Consider the following 17,385-nt stretch of genomic DNA (forward strand, 5'->3'; position numbering starts at 1 on the left):
TGTTTAAAGCCAAATGGCCCACATGTATGCATGTATAGAAGAGCCCCACTCTTCCTTCACTTCAGGGGTGTCTTTTTTTCTTGTTTTTTCTTGCATATCATGATGACTTTTTAGAGGTTAGGTTCATGAGGAGAAGAAGCACCACTGGCTCATCAGCACACTAGTGGAGTACTTGTTTATCTTTTAGTTTGGTGGGATTAAGCCAGCCAGAAAGAAAAGAAAAACCAAATTTACTCTAGAGTTAGTTAGAACCATTATTTTTATTTTTTTCAAGACAGCAAATTGGAGGGGGTTGACCTAAAATTGCTGTCTGTTTGTTTTCTGAACTAAACTATCTAAATCTGTTCAAGGGAAGCTCTGTGGTTTTGGACTGGGATTTCTCATTTCAGTTTGTTTCTTCTTCCGTTTTTGAGGTGGGTTTATGTTATTGGAGTGGTTCTTGGGTGTTTGTTTGATGGGCTTGGAGTTTGGGTAACGCGTTCTATGTGAGTTTGCTGAATCTTTCTGTAGGTTTGGCAGGCATTTCAGACAAGGAGCTACATTTGCGGTCTAGCTGAAGGAATTTGAGAGGGATTTTAAAGGGGGGCATAGATTTGTGAGCGGTCTACTGCCTACTGCGTGGGTTTCTGTTACTCCCCTGAAGAAAGGGGTTGTAGGATTTAAGGAAGTCTGCCTCTGGTCCTGATAGCTTACCTGTCTTGGGAGATTGTTTCTTCTTCTTTTTTTTTTTGAAGATTTGTCTGCTTCCCTTCTGAAGCAATGGCTTGCATGAAACTGGGTTCCAAAAGTGATGCTTTTCAAAAACAAGGGCAGGCCTGGTACGTGACCCCCCCTCATCTTCTAGTTTAGTTTTTCTCTACGATCTTCATTTTTCTTTCCTTAATCTCAAATAAGATCTTAATCCTGGTAGCTCTAAGATCTATAAATTTGCTTTCTTTTGTGCCTTACCTCTACAAATTGACTGTTGAATGAGCGCACATTTGATTGAGGTTGAGGGTCCTGCTAACAGAGTACCAGCATGCTTGTTCTTGTGTCTAAATCCCTGATGGTCTATTCCATTTTCTCTGTGATAGTTTCCTTCAGTTTCAGCATCATTATTAGTTGTCTAACCTCACTATTTGAACAGATAATTAGTTTATCAGGTGCATGTTTTCATCCTTATCCGCACGTTGGCCATTATTATATGAAGTATTGGTAGATCCCACTTTTCTGATGTGGGTTCTTTCTGTGTGTCGGTGCTCATTTGACGCATTTTTTATGCATTATACACGAAATACTTAACCCGTTAAGTACTTTAGCTAATGGATACATAGATTGCAGTTGAGATTTATACCTACTGCGCTATAAACATAGGTTTGACAACCTTGGGAGAGGAATTATAGGCAAGTCATGTTAGTGATGGATTCCACTCTTGTATGTGGAATGCTTGCTCATTTTATTTTTTGTTTTTCTGATAAAGCTTGCTTGCTCCTTCTGCAATCTTTTATTATTAATGGAATTATGAGGCATTGTATCCCATAGCCTCCTGCTAACACATGTTGGAATGTTAATGTTGGAAGAAACATCTCTAATGGCAGTCTTAATTTTACTGGTTTATTAGATAATGGTAATTACTTTAGAGTATGAACTTGCCTGCTGTCCCAACAAACTGCATTTATTTTACAACGTGGAAGATGTTTGAGTTCAAGTAGCATAAAAATGAATGTTATACCTGCACAATTATTTACAGAAAACACTGAGTTATATATCAGTCTGGCTCCGGTGGTTATGGGCCTCTGGTGCATGGCACTGCTTTTGATAGCGAAGCCTGCTTTCTGAGCATGACTTTATAAAGCACTGATCGTATAGGATTGTTTTGTTAGACATTGCATTGCATTAAATACAAAAAGAAGCAGAAGAGCCTAAAATCACACATTTAAATGTCTTCTTTCTGATAGCATTTCTTTTATGAAGTGGGACTTCTGTTTCTGTAAAAAGGGTCTGTAGCCTTTTTTCTTTTGTACTAACCATCAATGTACTGTTCTCTCTATTTTGTGCTACTGGCTTGGCTTGGTCTTTTATGATATCCCTGCTTAACATTCAGTTTGATATGGAATGAATGTAGGTTCTGCACAACTGGGCTTCCCAGTGATATTGTTGTTGAAGTTGAGGAGATTTCCTTCCATCTTCACAAGGTAGTGTTACTAATTACCATCTTTAATTTGATCAAGCTCTATTTGGATGTTCTAGATGAAATTTAATCAATCATGTATAAGTACTTCACCTGTTAGAAAATAGCACATTGTCTTTTTAACTATGTATGATGGACAAGTTAAGTGAATAAATGACAAGTACTGATTCTTCATAAACCTATATTCTGCTTTCCATGTCAATTGAAATTAGACTGCTTGCCATCTCCAAAGTTGCTTTTCACTCTCACCAAGTCCAGCTCTTGTTAGTAATGTTGATTTTAAAAAGCTCTTCACCATCAATCGTTTTTTAGACCTTTGTGATACAATTTATGCAGTTTCCTTTGCTTTCTAGAAGTGGGGTTATGGAAAGGTTGATTGCAGAAGCATCGGAAGAAGGAGATAAAAAATGTGTCATAAGCCCCCCTAAGATTCCTGGTGGGGCCAAAACATTTGAGCTCGTGGCCAAGTTCTGCTATGGGGTGAAACTTGAACTTACATCCTCAAATGTTGTGTATCTTCGTTGTGCTGCCGAGCATCTTGAAATGACCGAGGAATACGGGGAGGGAAATCTAAGTACACAGACTGAGACATTTTTAAATCAAGTTGTCCTTCGTAATTGGAAAGACTCTCTAAAAGCACTGCAAACATGTGATGATATTCTTCCCCATGCTGAAGAACTACATGTTACCAAGAGGTGCCTTGAGTCACTAGCCACAAAGGCTTGTACTGACCCAAATCTCTTTGGTTGGCCAATGATGGAACGTGGACCCATGCAGAGCCCTGGGGGAAGTGTCATGTGGAATGGGATAAGCACAGGAGCTAGACCAAAACATTCAAATTCAGATTGGTGGTACGAGGATGTATCAACTTTAAGTTTACCTCTGTATAAGAGGTTGATTTCCATTATGGAATCTCATGGAAACAGACAGGAGCTTCTAGCTGGATCCCTTGCCTACTATGCAAAAAAGTACCTCCATGGGCTGAATCGGCGTCAAGGTGCCAATGAAACTACCTCCTGTTTAATGCCCATGGCTTCGGGGGCTTCACCATCAGAAAAAGAGCAGAAGGTTTTGCTGGAAGAGATTGATCAATTACTTCCAGTGCAAAAGGGTCTAGTTCCAACCAAGTTTTTGTTTGGTCTTCTCCGGACAGCATTGATTCTAAAATCAAACCCCTCTTGTTTGGCAAACTTGGAAAAGAGAATCGGGATGCAGCTTGAGCAAGCAACACTTGAAGATCTTTTGCTGCCCAATTTCTCTTATTCCACGGAGACACTTTACAATGTTGACTGTGTGCAGCGGATTCTTGAGCACTTCCTTGCCATGGATCAAATTACAGGTGGATCCTCTCCATGTTCAATTGAGGATGGACAGTTGATTGGATCACCATCACTAACACCAATCACAACGGTAGCCAAGCTGATCGATGGCTACCTTGCAGAGGTTGCCCCTGATGTTAATTTGAAGCTCCCCAAGTTCCAGGCTCTTGCTGCTGCTGTTCCTGAGTATGCAAGGCCCTTAGATGATGGTCTTTACCGTGCAATAGACATTTATCTGAAGGTACCAAACTACTAAACACCTCAATATCGAACAGATCCTGAAAATTGATAGTTTATATCATTCGTTGCAACTGTCTATTGGTTCATTTTAGCATCAAAAAAAATTAAATTGTATTCTCTTGCAAATTAAGCTAGGTAGTAACTAAACCCAATTCTAAGTGGAATCTGTTATTCCTATTGCATTCTATTTTCTAGAGTTTGTTGTGTGTAGCCTTGTGACCATGTCATGTTTTCCTTTTCCTTTTTCTTTTTTTTGTTATATTCTATTCCAGCTCAAACATCTTACCACCATTGTTTGTTAAATAGAAAAGGTATTAATAAAAAGTCAGCATATTTTCACTCTATATATTTGGTTACATGATGGTTTTACTTCCAACTCAACCCTTCCAAGCTGCTTGCTTAAGTCACTTTTGTTTCTGTGCCTTCAAATTCCCGCAACAAAACAAAAAGACTTTATTTAAAAACTAGTTTCTACCATATGTACTTGCAATTCTGCAATTCCACCTGTCCCTTTCAACAGGCATATGTGTGTTTATAGTTCACCCAATTCCTTCATCTTAAACTTCCGCAACAAAACAAAACAGTCATGGTTTCTTAAATAATGACATATGAATTGACAACCATTAAGAAGAGGAAGAAAAGGGGGAGAAATAAGAACATTTACTTGGTCATTCAAGCTCATTGTTTGATTTTTTTTGGTCAAACTTGCAGTCGCACCCATGGTTGGCAGAGTCTGACAGAGAACAGCTCTGCAGGTTGATTGATTGCCAGAAACTCTCCTTGGAAGCTTGTACTCATGCTGCCCAGAATGAGAGGCTTCCCCTAAGAATAATAGTCCAAGTTCTCTTCTTTGAGCAGCTTCAATTAAGGACTTCCATTGCTGGCTGCTTTCTGGTTTCTGACAATCTTGACGGATCAAGACAATTGAGAAGTGGCTTTGCCGGGTCAACCGATGGTGGCTGGGCTACAGCTGTTAGAGAGAATCAAGTTTTGAAGGTGGGAATGGATAACATGAGAACGAGGGTTTTTGAGCTTGAGAAGGAGTGTTCGAGCATGAGACATGAGATTGAGAAATTGGGTCGCACCAAGGTTTCTAGCACTTGGGGAAACGTGTCAAAGAAATTTGGATTTAAGATGAAGTCTCAGATGTGTAGCGCTCAAGAAGGGTCTGTTAGCAAGCAGAATAATGGAAGTGCCAAGTTTGAGAAGGCCAAGGATAGACATGGAAAGCACAAGAAAAACTCTTAAGATGGGTAAGAAGAGTAAGATCCCATTCTTACATTTTCTTAACTGCCTTGTTTATTTTCCCATTATAATCTTAGATCGTTATTAATTGTACTTTGGATTGTGGATCAGAAACTAGAACTGCATCTCCTTCGTGTATCTCATGTATGCTTATGCTTCTGTGTTTTTCACTTTGTCAGAGACTTGACTTGAAACGGAGATGGAAGAGATAGTCGCAATATAATTGGTAGTTGTTCATGACTTTGATAATTCTGGATCAATCTGTTCTTCGTTTCTTTTCTCCAATGAATATAAACTCCAATTATGAATTGAATCCCGAGAGAAGATCGATAAACTCTCTTTCTTGACTCTAACAAATTAGAAAGAAAAAAAATGCAAGTAAATTAATCCAAGTCAAAACGTGACAAAAAAGATAAAAGTTGGAAAGCCTAATGAAAGATCATTTTATATTCTTACAAAGATTAAATCTTATTTGAATTTATATAATGCATGGCTATATACGGGGTTATATAATAAATTTCAATATTTCGCTAGTTTTTATCCTTTTACAAGGAGACAAGGAAGTTTACTACCAGCAAAAACACCTATATGAGATTTTTTCTTCAATTGGAACTTCATGGCTGCCTTGATTTCATTATTCTTTGACCTCAACGAATCTACAAGGATAGGAACCCTGTAAACCAACATAAGAGATGTGTTTTTTATTTAAAAATATATTAAAATAAATTTTTTTTTATTTTTTAAAATTTATTTTTGACATCAGTATATTAAAATGATCTGAAATTATAAAAATAATTTTTATTTTAAATAAAATAAAATTTTAAAAAATATAATTTATACCTTTATTTTTAAATACTCTCTAAAAAAAACCTAGATGCTTGCCCGCGCTCCGCGGCTGTTAATTACAGTTGTGAAAACCTGTGCTAGATCATTCAGTAGAAGACAGAAATCTGAAACAGCAAACAATCGAAGACAGAAATCTGAACAGCAAGCAATCACATGGGAAATTATTTTTATAGCACCATGTTTTCTTTGCGAAGAAGCATTGCTAACTTCAAAAGCAGAGAACCAGCAAGTAGGATTAAAGAAATCTCATGAAGTTTGAATCTTGATGGTAGCATTGGAATCCGAAGTCAATTGTGATCTGATAATATGCCGTGGCAAGAAAAAGAATGCCGGCAAGAGACTACCTAACAAAGCAATGGTGGCGTAAACTAGCATCTTCGTGATATTATTTTATTTTTCACTGAAGAGAAGCAAAGAGAATAGTTGCGTAAACTATCATCACATGCCAAGTCCAATGGACTGTCATGTCACCAAGTTCTTTTTTAAAAAAGAAAATAAGCAAAAGCAGGCAGCCGACTACTTTTTCAAAAAACAATATGAAGCCAAAGTTCAATAATTGGAGGCACTAAATGCATTGATGGAACATCCAAGAAAGGAACAGAGTTTTGATTAGATTTTTTTTTTCCAGCTACAAGGAAAAACATAGGATAAATAAGTTAACCAATAACTTAATAAATAAATAAGTTAAAGAACAACTATCATTTTCCAACACTTGTTCCCTCACTCTCCAACAAATTAATGTTTGTTAAATAGGTAACTCAGGAATTATAATTTAGTATCTTATTATATCTAATTTTTCATATTTTTCAGGATGCTCTTATTAAAAAAATAATTGTTCTTGTTACTTAAAAAAAAGGAACTATATTATACAGATAATATCTATATCAGCAAAGCAAATATTGTGCAATGCTCATAACATATACAATAGAAAAAAAAATCTAGTTATGATAGTTTTTTTATCATTTAGTTATTTGAAGTATTTATTTTTAATTTATATAAGTCAGATTTTAAATTCGATACTTTTATCTTAGCCAAAATTTATCAGATACTATACCTAGAAAGCTTTCACATAAATAATTTATTGCTTGATTTAATTCACTTGGATATTTAGAGACCTTACTAATGCTTACTTTATTTAGTTTTACTTTATTTAGTTTTTGTTAGTTTGTAATCCTTATCAATGACTAAACTCATATAACTTGGCTTTATTTAATAAAAAATAAAAATGAGGTATTATATATTTTTAAAATGTTTCATGCTAGTCATGCTAAAAATCAATTTGCATCTAATATTCAAATTCTTCACACCAATAATGGCAAGAGTATGATAATAAAGAGTTACATAAATACTTTCACACATAATCTTCTTCATGAAACATCCTATGTTCAAATACCTTAGTATAAAAGTCATGTAGAAAAAAAAATACACATATCATGGAAATAGCTTAGACACTCCTTATTAGAGCCCACATGCTATGTTATCATTGAAATAATATAGTTGACACAACAATATATCTAATGATTTGAATGTTTTTAAGGGTGTTAGATTTTTAAACTCCAATTCAGGTTTTCGTATATATAAAAACTCTACCATCCATATTAATGCTTACTCTTTAATCTTTGGTTGTGTTTTTTTTTTTTCATCTCTAAACAAATCAATGCACAAAGCTTGATTCATGTGTTGTTCATTGTAAAAAAACATTGAATATGAAACAAGTCAAAAAAGATTTTGTTGCTTTCATCTTCCTACGTAATGAATGTATGTCACTTTAGATGTCACCTTCTTAGAATCAAAATAATATTTCATGGCTTCCTTATTCACCTCTTTTCTATAAAGTGCGATAAGTAATAAAAAGAAAAAAATGATGAACTTATACTTTGACGATATATGAAGTAAAAGTATCAACTTGAAATGAATTTCACTATAAATTGTTAATACAAAAGAAGAAAACTCTCTCTTCAAGAATATCAAAAGGCCAATTTCTTGAGAATACTTCTAAGACAATACATTCAACTTAATCTCCTAATACAATAGATATTTTTGTTGGATATTAACTACCTTTCAAGCATAATTGAGAAAAAAACATCAAATTGGTATTATCTAAAATATATAGCAGAGAAATCAAAGCACTCACTTATCAACTATATATCATTTTATAAGCTACGGAAACCATTACAAACATTTGAACGCCAACTATCATTTAACAAGTTCCTAGTAACCAATAAGAAGCCATTTCTTCACCAAATTAGACCCAAAAAATAATGATAAAAATAGATGTACTACATAAGAATTAGACATAAAGCCTTATTCCTCTACACAAAAGGAAAGAAAATTATATGATGCAAATGAGTATTTTTTTTTTAAATTAAATATAAGATAGATACGGCCTTTAAAAGGTATAAAGCAAGACTCGTAGGAAAAGGATATACTCAAATATATGGTATAGACTAATAGAAGATATTCTCTTAAGTAACGAAGTTTAATACAACTTGAGTTATGATATTTGTTACAACAAATCTAGATTGACTATTATATTAATTTAATAAAAAAAAATTGTTTTTCTCTATGGAGATTTTGAAGAAGTGTGCATGGATAATCCATCTAAATACACTACGAGCTCACTAACCAAAGTAGTATATAAGTTATAAAAGGCTCTATATGGATTTAAAAAATCACCTCATGCATGGTTTAGATGATTTAGTTTATCTATAAGGAAATATAATTCAAAAAAGCAATTCAAATCATACCTTGTTTTGTAAACATAGATTAGGGAAGGTCTTAATAAATATATCAATGATATGTTCATTACAGGTAATGATATATAATAGATCTCAAGGCTTTGAGAAAACCTAGCAATTGAATTTGAAATGAAGAACCTTGGAGGGTTTAAATATTTCTTAGGCATTGATGTGGACAAATCAGGTAAGAGGTGTCTTCTTATTGCAAAGAAAGTATGTGTTGGACTTGTTTTCAGAGACAACCATGCTAGACTATAAATCAATTGACACGCTAATGATATAAAATCGTGTTCTTGAAGAATATTCATATCAAATCTCAGCTAATAAAAGAAATATCAACAATTGGTTAGTAGATTGATTTATTGTCCCATACACATTTAAATATAGCTTATGTTGTGAACCTAGTAAGTCAATTTATGCATAATACTATGAAGAATACATTAACATAGTAAATCATATTTTCAGGTATTTAAAATCAGCTCCTAAAAAAGGACTTTTGTTCTTAAAGAATATGCATGTAAACGTTGATGGATATGTAGATGCAAATTAGACAGGAAGCATTATAGGAAATTCACATAAGGTTATTTTACCTTTGTGGGAGGTGACCTTATATCATGAAAAAATAAGAAATAAAAGGGAGTAACATTGTCCAAGGTAGAGGCAAGAGTGAGATATTATGATTAAAAAATTACGTACTAAAATTTGCTATCACGTTAAGTGATGGGATGAGATTATTTTATGATAACAAGGCAATTATATAGTTATTTTACAATCAAGTTTAACATAATTGGACAAAACATGTTGAGGATAGAATGACATTTCATTAAGAAAAAAACTCAAGAGCCCAAAATAATTTAGTTTCTATGTATAAAATTTAAAAAATCAATTAGCAGATATTCTAACAAAAACAGTCTTTTGTAAATCCCTACGAAGATATTTACTCACCAATTTGTGGTGGGTGTTGGAATGAGTTATTAAATTATATAGAAATGAATTCTTTATTCGGAAGATACTAGTAAACTAAACCTTAGCCTAAAATTTATAAATATAATTAAGACCTAAAAACTGCTCTATAATCTACATATGTTATTCCTCGGTGTCAATGAAAATCAAACTCTTACACAATATTCTTAACACACACTAGAATCGTTTTTCTATAATTTTGCTAATTTCAATGTTCTGCGCAAGTTTTTTTTTTTTATTGTTATTTAATAGGTGAGCTTAATAATCAAATTCTCAGCATCAAAGAAGCAATTACCTCCGAGATTTTTAAGCAAGGTCGATGCCCATTTTTTTCCATCTAAATTTCATAGCCATATCCTTCAAAATTAGGGAGAAATCATAGTGTTTATCATTCAAACTGAGTAGGCTACTTGATTTTAAATACGGGTTTTTTAACAATATATGTTTCTACCTTTTTTCGTACGATAAAGAACAATAATTTCATACGGCTGAAGTTGCTAGGAATTCCTTACTCAACACATGGCATTGATTCTTTTTGTTTTTTTTAGTTTATAAAAATCTTTTGTTTTAACAGTATATCATTGCTCAAAGAATTCATCATGGGACCCCACCTTCCCTTTTGGAATCATATTAAATAAATTTCGGTTGATATTCTTCGATTTTTCTTAATTTTAGAATTGTATGCAGATTTTATAGTTAATTAAACATTCGAGAAAGGTCAATTATAAGAATCTAAGAAGCCATTCAATCTGAGAGTTTTCTCAATGATGCATTTGGATTTCTATGTTCTTTGATCTAAGAAAAAAAGGAAATAAAAAAAAAAGTTAATTTATTAGACAATATTTGATGGCTAATCTAGAAGCATTTGATCACTCGTGCGAAGATGCATTTGCATGTGTTCAACAGAATAACATTTGATTTTCCTCCACCTACACTTCACTGCATTGCTCATAGTTTCCTTTCTAATTCTCAATAGCAGCACTCTTCAATAAAAACGAGCATGGACGAGATTTAGTCAAAAAATGAGACAAAACCCTGTAAATTCAAATCCAACTACTCCATTTTATGTTCTTAGCTTATCACTCATGAACCACAAGGACAAGCAAGTCGAACACTGAAGCATCAAAATTTCAAGATTAAGATAATCCATCCCTCACCACCCAACAAGTAGAAGTTTCAAGAGAGCCATTCTGATATAGAGACCATTCTTCGCTTGCCTAAAATATGCAGCCCTTGGATCAGCATCAACATCAACAGTTATCTACACAACAATAATGAGAGGGAACAGATAAATCAACAGTTAAAATTGCTAACGATGAACGCTTTCAAGTGTAATACCAGGACCAACCAATTAAAATACCCATATTTACCTCGTCTAGCCTGGGGAGAGGATGCATGACCACAGCATGATTCTGCATCACATTTAACACATCATGATCCACAATGTACTTTCCCCGAGCTTCTTCATAAAGGTCAATTCTCTCCCCAAACCGTTCTCGCTGAATACGAGTTTGATATAAAACATCACACTTCGAAGCAACTTCCATTAGATCAGCACTTTCTTCCCATTCAACTCCTTTTGATGTCAGATAGTCTTTTATGTCATCCTGAGGAAAAATAATATAATAATAATAAAATGTACAAAACCCAAACTCAAAAAATGTCCATTACAGCATTTCGATCAGGTTTTAAAAGCAAAACGCAAGTATTTTTTTTTTTTATTTTTTTTATTATTATTTTTTTTTTTGGGGGGGGGGGGGGATCAGTTCTATTACCTTCATTTTTACCACATCAGGAGAGACAAAGTATATCTTCACATCTTGGTATTTCGCAAGCAAATAGGCAAGTGAGCGGACTGTCCTCCCATTAGCAAGATCTCCCACAAGTGCAACTTTAATACCATCCAGTTTCCCTATCTCTCTGTCGATAGTGTATACATCCAAAAGAGCCTGCAGCATTATGAAACAAAAATTAAAACAATATCAGTAGATACAAAAGGCACGAAACTTAATTGTACTTCAAGAGCACATGTTAAACTGCCATAAAGTGTGTTGCTGAAGCAACCAGGCATACTGTCCAAAGTAACACTTACTAACACTACAGCTCTAGGTCATTAGCCACATGCAGCACCAAATATTATTCACACAATTAACAGCTTTTCTGGAAAATAGTTCACTGGTTGACTAAAACTTATTTGGAAAAGGAAAAGTGTTGATCAATTGCTTAGACAACTTATGATTTTATTTTATATAGAAGATTAACAAACTCCAGATACAAAAGAAAAGATTATTATTGTAACAAGGGATTAAAATAAACAGCCATCCCTATACTATATCAATTTGGTCAGATAAGCCTCTCTAGAAAAAAAGAAAAGAGAGATAAAATTGACCGCTCTATCATCCGAACATGACCATTTTCAGCCTATTTTCAATGGAACTAGAGCATCTAATTAAATGAGCTTTTCTCTTAGAAGATTAACAAACTCCAGATACTAAACAAGGGATTAAAATAAACAGCCATCCTATACTATATCAATTTGGTCAGATAAGCCTCTCTAGAAAAAAAGAAAAGAGAGAGATAAAATTGACCGCTCTATCATCCGAACATGACCATTTTCAGCCTATTTTCAATGGAACTAGGACACATATCAGCATCTAATTGGCCAGCAATCGATCAACTAACATTGTTCAATTAAGAAAAATGCTCCAATTCATGTGATAGAGGGGTCAATTATAGTCTTTTATAAAGGGCCTGATCTGACTAGATCAATATGGTACAAAGACTTATAGTGATTTTTATCCGGTAAACAAGTTTATTTCTTCCTCTTGTTTTGATTTTGTGGTGTCCATCATTCTACATAAGAACAAAATTTGCTACAGCCATCCATAATCACTTACTAGCAATACCATTAGTAGTAGGTTCAAAGAATACAGGATGAACTCGGAGTAATTGCACATGCTAGGAAATCCTCAAAAGAGAAAAATGAAATGAAAGAACAAAAAAAGAAGCAAAAAGCATGCACACACAAAATTACAGAGAAGTACCACAATTTACTACACATATAACAAGGTCTTCTACACAACCAAACAATTACCATCTTCAAGTCACACATGAGAAGAATGAAAGGTAAATTGTGGACATGAAAGCTGAATATCAGATTACTCAATTAAGTTAACTTCTCCATTAGCAAATTCTTTGATTTGACACCAACTTTATCAAACAAACGTGTTATTCAAGTATTGAACAAGCAGTTGTTTACAACTTTCCAATCTCAAACACATAACTTGGGCATTCATTCATCCAGAGGATGAACCTCTGTAACAAACTGCCAACAAAATAATCAAATTTCCAAACAAGTGTTACGTTATCACTATAAAGAGGGTGTAAAGTTAAGTAAACCTGAGTGGGATGTTGTCCAGGACCATCTCCTGCATTGATAACAGGAACTTCAGCTGTTGATGCAGCTCTTTTAGCAGCACCACTTTCAAAATGGCGCATTACAATAATATCTGAATAGCCTTCAACAGTTCTAATAGTATCTGCACAAATTAAAATCCTAAAACAAGTGACAAACCAAAGAAACAAACTCCACTTTGGTAGTTGAAATTTTTTTAATGAAACTGAAACAATTACCTTCAAGAGTCTCTCCCTTGGCTGCGGACGAAAACTCCCTCGCATTTTCAGTTGTCAAAACTTCACCACCTAGCCTTTTCATCGCAGACTCAAAAGAAAGCCTGGTACGAGTAGAAGGCTCGTAAAAAAGAGTAGCCATTAAATAACCCTTAAGGACTTGACTCCCGGGAGAATTCTTCTCAACCTTTTCCATCTCACGAGCAACTTCAAATATATCAGCTAGAATTTCCCTATCAAACTGCTGAGCCTCAATCAAATCATCAAGTTGAAACTTTTTCCCAGCTGAAAACGAAGGTGTATTCTGAATTCCTAATAATTGGCTATGGATTCTACTCCTCATTGACAACCTTCCACTCTGTCTAGATACTGAAAGAAAATATTATTTGGTAAATAAATCAGAATAATTTGCACATTAAAAATCAGAGAATTCTCCTCATTCGCATCAATAAATAGAACCCACATGATGAAGCTAAAAAGATTACATTAATTAATTAATACAATAGAGATCAAAAACCCAATTCATAGATCTTACTCAAAATTCTGAAAATAAAAATTGAAATGATTAAATAAATTAAACTGAAGATGATAAGAGCGAGCAAGAAAATAGCTATTGTCAAACCTTAGGGGGGGAGATGTAGAAAATAAGATTTTGTTATGCTGCTGAGAAAAGAAGATAGGGTTTTAGGGAGAGACAAAGTATGAGAAAGTTGGGTTTTTAATGAAAAGCAAGATCTCTGGGAAAAGCAAAATTGTAGCAGTACTAGTTACAAACGGCAAATGAAAATCTTAAACTATGAACATTTGCTTCTTCTCATGTTGAGAGAGCAATTTATCTGTTTAAGGTCCAAATTCACCATTTATTTTGAATTCAACGACCTACATTATTATACATGCACATATTAAATCTCAAGTTTTTTAATAAGCTCTAGAGATTTTTCATTTTTTTTTTCCCTCTTTTGAGCTTTTAGACATTTTTCTTGATTTTGGAATTGACAAGTAGGATATATGAGTTTTTAAGTTGATAATATCAAGATTACTAACAAATTAATATTTGATTAAAAATTAATTACACGTATTATTATTAAACACAATTCCTATAATAAAGATAATTCTACTAATTAGTTAACTATTAGAATTTACTTAATAAAACTTAGAAAAAATAGCTATATTATTCTCTATGACTTTCATTTCCTCAATGTTAAGGTACGCTCTCTCTAACTATCATTTTCTTCATTTTTCTTTATGAATTTTATTCAATACAAAATTTGGTTCATTTTATTTTATTTTATTTTATTGTTTTGAGTATCTATATCCTCTGCTTTTTAATTACATTTTGTGTGTGATTTTATTTTTTTTAATTACAAATAGTGTTTAATTCATTGATTTGTTGAATTAAGTCTATAGGTTTTCAATAAATTAAAATTATTAACAGAGCTTTTAAAGTGAAAAGAGTTTGTTTTCATACAGATTGGTCATTATATATGAACAAAAATTATTAAAAGAAAAATGCCACAACGTGTGAGTTATCAACAAGATAAGTAATAAAAAGGAAATACTTAAATATATCTAACATATACTTGATATTCATTCATTTCTAATTTAATAATTTATATCTGACAAATATGTCAGAAAGAAAAATAAGGGCATCTCGTTCCAAATCTAGAATTCTCTAACCACTAATTTGATGCTACAATTCATATCACTTTGGGATTGTTTGGGCTGGGCACTTTCACTCTTAAATTAGGAGGAGAAACAAAATACTTGAGAGTTAAGATGTAATCTTCAAACCAATAAATAAATCGTTTGAAATCAAAATGAAAAATGAGAGATTCAAATGAAAGTTCAATATTGTGTTTAAAATAGTAATAAAGAAACAGAATGAAATGACACTTTAAAAATTTTAATTTAATTTCATCAGCAATGAAGACATCAACAATAACATAGTTGATTGCGATGATGAAAGAAGCGGCGGTGGTAGCTATGGATGAGCAAAAAAACCGAAAACCCGAGAAAACCAGGAAAAAAATAACTGAAAAAACCGAACCATGAAAAAAAACCGATTAAACCAATTAAAATTTTGAAAATACCGACTGGTTCGGTTCGGTTTCGGTTTTATAAGCCTAAATCTGAAAAAAAAACCAAACTGAACCGAATCGAACCTACATAGAAAAAAAACCGGAAAAAAAAAATAAGTCAAACCGGTTTTTGTCCAAAAAAACGAACCGAACTGAACCGTCAGTTTGAAATGGTTTCGGTTTTTAAAAAAAAAATCAGTTTGGTTACTTTTTTTTATAAAAACCGAACCAAACCGAACATGATCACCCCTAGTGGTAGCAAAACATTAATGGTAATGATAGTATAGCAATAATAACAATATTTAAAACAAATTAATATCACAACTATAGACAAAGGTGGAGTTTGCGATAGGGGAAGCAGTACTTACACAATAAATAGTAATAATATATTTGTTTATATCTAAAATAAACATCTTCCAATAATTAAATAATAAGGTTTTTATTATTTGAGGATCAAATCTGAATATTAGGACCAAATAAATGATAATGACAATCCTAATTATAATTGGATTGTTCAAGAATAGAAAACTAAAGCAATCGCGCAAATCCTGCACTTCCGTAGTAGGGCATTCTTTTCAGAAAGTTTTTATTTATTGTGCTAGGGCATTCTTTTCTCTTGGCAGGGTGGCGCGGCGCTAATTATAACCGTCCATCTTTTAGGGTTTTAACTTTTTACAGGACCAGCCTATAGCATATGCCCTAGTCACTTTGATATTATCCCCACAATATTTTTGTTTTGCCCAAAGATCTTTTTCAAAACCAACATGAAAAAAAAAAAAAAAGCGCTGATAATCAAAACGATAGGGCTTAACACATAAGATTTAAAAACAGAATTCATGTCAGTCAGTCAATCAAAATCAAAGATGCAACGAACAAGTAAAGCAAATTAAACTAAACAGATTAAATCCAAGGCCCCACATCCCAACTTCATTGCGAAGCCATCTCATTGAACCGTCGCACCCAGCACTTTAAATAATTTAAAAAGATACATATAATCAACAACTTAAAAATTGTACAAAAAAGGCGATGTAAGCATGAAACTAACCTCCAAAAACAGTCGAAGCCAAGCTGAAGGGCTGGTGGCGGGTGGCTTGCATGTTCCAGCCAAGTACTGTCGCCGGCGGTGAGCTTCCGCTCAGGATGCCGGCGCGTGGGGGGTGGATCGTAAGCCTCATGACCTCTTCCTACAATGGAGGTTGTGAGAATAAGAATCAGCCGACGAGGAGAGATCGGAGTGCTTTTCCCTGCGGTCTCTTCTCTCCTTTGTCGTGAAGATGGGCCGCGGAAGTAGGCTGCTGAGTTGTTCGTGTGCTGCTGTTGCCGGGTCTGTTTCCGACGAGAGGAGGGGGAAGGTCGTGGTTGTTGGGGCTGCGGTACGGTCGGTTTTTGGTGGCGTTGATGCTGGTTGTTGGCGGAGAGGAGATGGAGAATAAGAAGGAAGGGAAGAGAGGAAGAGAAAATATGGGTTTGGGTGGTGGTTCGCCGGATTCTGGCGGGAAGGTAGAGAAGTAGAGTGAGGAGCAGATGAGTCTTTTTTTTTTTATTCTCTGCTGCTTGTTCCTTTTGAGTGGTGTGGATGTACTTTACTGTCCTGCCCCTCCTTTTCCTTTTTTTCTCCGAATCATATTTTTAGCACACGCAAAATTTATTGTGAGTGTTCAATCACTCATCTTTTGGTCGATAAATCTTTATCTGTGTTCCGTTTGTTTTGTGAAAAATTATTTTTTAAATTTTTTTATATTTATTTATTATTAAAAAAATTGATTAATAGAAAATATCTTTTAGTTAACGAAAAATACTTTATAGAAAAATTTGGTTTAATTTTTAGAAAAACATTTTTTTATTTTAAATAAAAAATATTTTTAAAAATTGTGAAAAAATTAAAAATATCATATTATTTACTAATTATATTAAATTTGATCCTCAACTTTTGATTCCTGTATTTATTTTATTTTAAATATTTATTTTCTAATTTTATCCTTTAAAATTTCATTTTTATATTAATTTTGATTCTTATTTTTAGATTTTTTATTTGTTTTTTTTTTTTTTTTTTTTTTTATCTATTAAATTTCGTTCTTGGTTTTTTAATTGTTATTTATTTTATTTGAAATAATTTATGAAATGTTAATTATTATTATTTTAATTTCTTTATTTTT

The 17,385-nt window shown here is 33.3% G+C and overlaps 2 protein-coding genes across 5 annotated transcripts; one reads left to right on the forward strand and one right to left on the reverse strand.

The window, feature by feature from the left end:
* On the forward strand, window positions 1-5,223 carry LOC118056832 (BTB/POZ domain-containing protein At1g30440). Of its 4 annotated transcripts, none has more exons than XM_035069202.2 (5): window positions 1-818; window positions 2,105-2,174; window positions 2,507-3,730; window positions 4,441-4,982; window positions 5,154-5,223. In XM_035069202.2, the coding sequence occupies exons 1-4, from the start codon at window positions 760-762 to the stop codon at window positions 4,975-4,977; spliced, it is 1,890 nt and encodes a 629-aa protein (XP_034925093.1). In that variant the 5' UTR covers window positions 1-759; the 3' UTR covers window positions 4,978-4,982; window positions 5,154-5,223. The 4 variants fall into 4 exon arrangements, with proteins under 4 accessions (XP_034925093.1, XP_034925094.1, XP_034925095.1 ...); XM_035069203.2 differs by having other exon boundaries at window positions 1-413; window positions 511-818; window positions 4,441-5,223; XM_035069204.2 differs by having other exon boundaries at window positions 1-413; window positions 520-818; window positions 4,441-5,223.
* Window positions 5,224-10,335: 5,112 nt separating this feature from the next.
* Window positions 10,336-16,865, reverse strand: LOC118056831 (aspartate carbamoyltransferase 1, chloroplastic). Its single transcript, XM_035069201.2, has 6 exons — window positions 16,275-16,865; window positions 13,155-13,520; window positions 12,921-13,060; window positions 11,297-11,470; window positions 10,892-11,128; window positions 10,336-10,782 (listed from the first exon to the last, which is right to left on the reverse strand). The coding sequence occupies exons 1-6, from the start codon at window positions 16,402-16,404 to the stop codon at window positions 10,675-10,677; spliced, it is 1,155 nt and encodes a 384-aa protein (XP_034925092.1). The 5' UTR covers window positions 16,405-16,865; the 3' UTR covers window positions 10,336-10,674.
* Between the last annotated feature and the right edge of the window lie 520 nt (window positions 16,866-17,385).

Source organism: Populus alba, chromosome 1 (assembly GCF_005239225.2).
Source record: "Populus alba chromosome 1, ASM523922v2, whole genome shotgun sequence".
Classification (NCBI taxonomy): domain Eukaryota; kingdom Viridiplantae; phylum Streptophyta; class Magnoliopsida; order Malpighiales; family Salicaceae; genus Populus; species Populus alba.